Raw genomic sequence first — 2844 nt, 5'->3', positions numbered from 1 at the left:
CTTTTTAAAACTGGCCTCAGACAAAAAATATATAATTTTTTAACAAAATAACACAGAAGGAAGAGCTGCTTTGGGTCCAGCTTGGTCCAACTCTCAGCGCCGCCACAGCTGAGGACAGCTGGCCCACTGGCCCACTGCGGTGCTCCATGAATAAACACACCTACGAAGTTCAGACCAATCATACGCTCTGAGCCGCAACATCTGCATCTCAGAGTTCTGACTGGGGCCAATTTACTGTACAGGACAGCTGTCACCGGGGATAGCAGCGGGAGAGCAGACAGAGGTTGTGCAACTTTTTGTCACTCAGCAGGGGGGTAAAAGACGTGTGACTCGAAGTAAAAACCAGCCTTCAGTCTAGTGTTCTTATTCAAGTCTATGGCCTAAATCAATTTATACTCACATCAGACTGAGGTTCATCCAGGTCAATCTGCAGGTCACCTTCTACAAGTGGTTGTGCTTTTTGTTTCTACCAGCTAAAATAAACACACGTAAAAGAGAATATTTAAATATGCTGTGATAAAACATTTTTTCATTATTATTTTGACACCATTGACCACAGTATTCTCCTTAAAAAACTGAACAAATACGGTATTAGGGGACCAGCACTACAGTAAGTATCTAGTTATCTGAGAGATAGAAAACAGTTTGTACAAATAAATGATGTAAGATCTGATTTTAGTTTCACATGTGGAGTTCCTCAGGGTTCTGTACTTGGATCAACGTTGTTTATACTGTATGTGAATGATTTGGTAAATGTGTCAGAGTTTTTCAAATGTGTATTATTTGTAGAAGATATTACATTTTTCTGCTTGGGTAAAGATATAGAAATGATGCAAACGGAATTTGTTAAAATACAGACTTGGTTTATTAATAATATTAATATGYGTCTCATTGATGTTGGCAGGTTTCATGTAGGCTTCTGACATTCTGTTTTTTATTTAAGATATAGTTGTTGACTGTTTTGGTCAAAACTATTTAATTTCATAAGTGAACATATGTAAATACACAGTGAGATTTAGAAAATTGCATCAATAAATATCCTCCCTTGGGTCTTAGCCCTGTTGGGGGCTAAGTACTCCTAAATGTCAGATCTTAGAGTCGCCCCGGTCCTCTGGTATGTCGTGTCTATTCGTATATTGTATAAACAATGATAATGATGGTGGGCAATAATGACCAAAAAATGCATGAGCCCGAGCCGTTTTTTGGTCCCAGTCCAGCCCTGGCAGTGGTTGGCACATTTTGCTAACAGAGACAGGGTTGACTTCCACAGTTAAGGACTAAGATTTCAACAAAGTGTTCTCACAATCTGTYAGAGCTCTAAGGGTGTGTTGGAGGTGACTCTCAGCTACAATCGCACCACGTTTTATATCAATAKCTATAAAATTGACTGACTTGTAGCTATTTGTGTTTGTTAAGATGAAATAACCACAGTGAAMCATCAGTTTGATTCCAAAGCTCCACATCCAATAATTACTTTGAGCGTTTCTATAAACTCCATCCACCTGTTTATAAAATATTTTGCACATATGCAACATTCTTTTCTGCTCTTCTGCAATACAGGGTAGGTAAATGCAAAACAAAAAACAATTTTCACACTAAAAATGACTAAGCAAGAAACAAACTATTTTTTAATGCTAACAAATAATTTAGATTTTTAACAGTTTGTATTCTTATTTTCAATATTCAGATCTTAATATAGAAGTAAACAAACACTAAAGAAAGCTCTAGAGACTCACTTTAATAACTCCAGCGTCATAGTGCCTTTAGGCTCTGCTTCCACACTTTTGCCCCAGAACTTCAGTTTTGGGTAGATTGAGCCGTGAAACTCAAACTCCTGCTTCAGAGACTGAACGTGGAAGGCACTGATTGGGGGGTGATGGCTCACCTGCTCTGAGATCAATCTGTATCCCTCCTCCTCTCTTCAAAACAAAAAAAAAAAAGAACACAAAAAGCCTCACACACATTAAAAATAAATTTAATCTGAGCAGAATAACCTCATCGTTAGAGCACAGTTAAACATCGGTGTCCTCTCAGTACCTTGTGAGTTCAAATGTCTCCCCCAGCAGAGGATTAAATGGCTTTCCAGTCCGTTCCCACTGAGACGCAACAGCTGAAACAGCGAAAGCAGCAACAACCTGCCATGSAGACGAGAAGACATTATTCTATTTTTTATACATGTCTTTGCTCCTGCTTTTAAACGTAAAGGCAACTTTTGCTAAGCATCAATAAACAGAAAGTTCTGAAGATTCTGTTATAGAAGTGAAAATGAGCGGTCTCTACCTGCATGCGGTCTATAGAGTCAGATAAGCTGCAGGCCTTGTGGATGAGGTGAGTGTGCTCCATGTACTCAGAGATTCTCTGGAGAAAGCTCAGCGGCTCGTTGAACGCAACGGGCATGGCTATTTTAGACAGCTCCTGGAATGACATGATGAGAGATTACAAACCATAGAATCATCCCAAAACAGAGTCAGAACCAACCCTGCTTCTTATTACTCAACTACAACCAGGCTGGTTCCAACACAATCCTCCTGTTTTAAGACACTAACATCACAACAACATTTACTTCCCAGCAGGTTTAAGTTGTACAGAGCAAATAAAAATGTTTGGCAGACTTATATACAGTGGGGAAAATAAGTATTTAGTCAGTCACCAATTGTGCAAGTTCTCCCACTTAAAAAGATGAGAGAGGCCTGTAATTGACAACGTAGGTAGACCTCAACTATGAGAGACAAAATGTGAAAAAAAATTTGAGAAAATCATTTTGTCTGACTTTTAAAGAATTTTTTGCAAATAATGGTGGAAAATAAGTATTTGGTCAATAACAAAAGTTCATCTCAATACTTT

The 2844-nt window shown here is 38.5% G+C and overlaps 1 protein-coding gene across 1 annotated transcript in view; it reads right to left on the bottom strand.

Annotated features, from left to right (window-relative positions):
* Window positions 1-2415, bottom strand: part of LOC106527712 (oxysterol-binding protein-related protein 2) — a gene marked incomplete at its 5' end in the record, with an annotated part of 16881 nt that extends 14466 nt beyond the window's left edge. Inside the window, 3 exon segments of the mRNA XM_014022695.1 lie at window positions 1737-1919; window positions 2038-2135; window positions 2281-2415. Of these exon segments, the coding sequence (XP_013878149.1) occupies window positions 1737-1919; window positions 2038-2135; window positions 2281-2415 (416 nt within the window).
* Between the last annotated feature and the right edge of the window lie 429 nt (window positions 2416-2844).

The sequence above is a fragment of the Austrofundulus limnaeus genome, unplaced genomic scaffold, assembly GCF_001266775.1.
Source record: "Austrofundulus limnaeus strain Quisiro unplaced genomic scaffold, Austrofundulus_limnaeus-1.0 Scaffold339, whole genome shotgun sequence".
Classification (NCBI taxonomy): domain Eukaryota; kingdom Metazoa; phylum Chordata; class Actinopteri; order Cyprinodontiformes; family Rivulidae; genus Austrofundulus; species Austrofundulus limnaeus.
The sequence above is the reverse complement of the archived record's forward strand: the minus strand, read 5'-3'. Positions and strand labels throughout refer to the sequence as shown.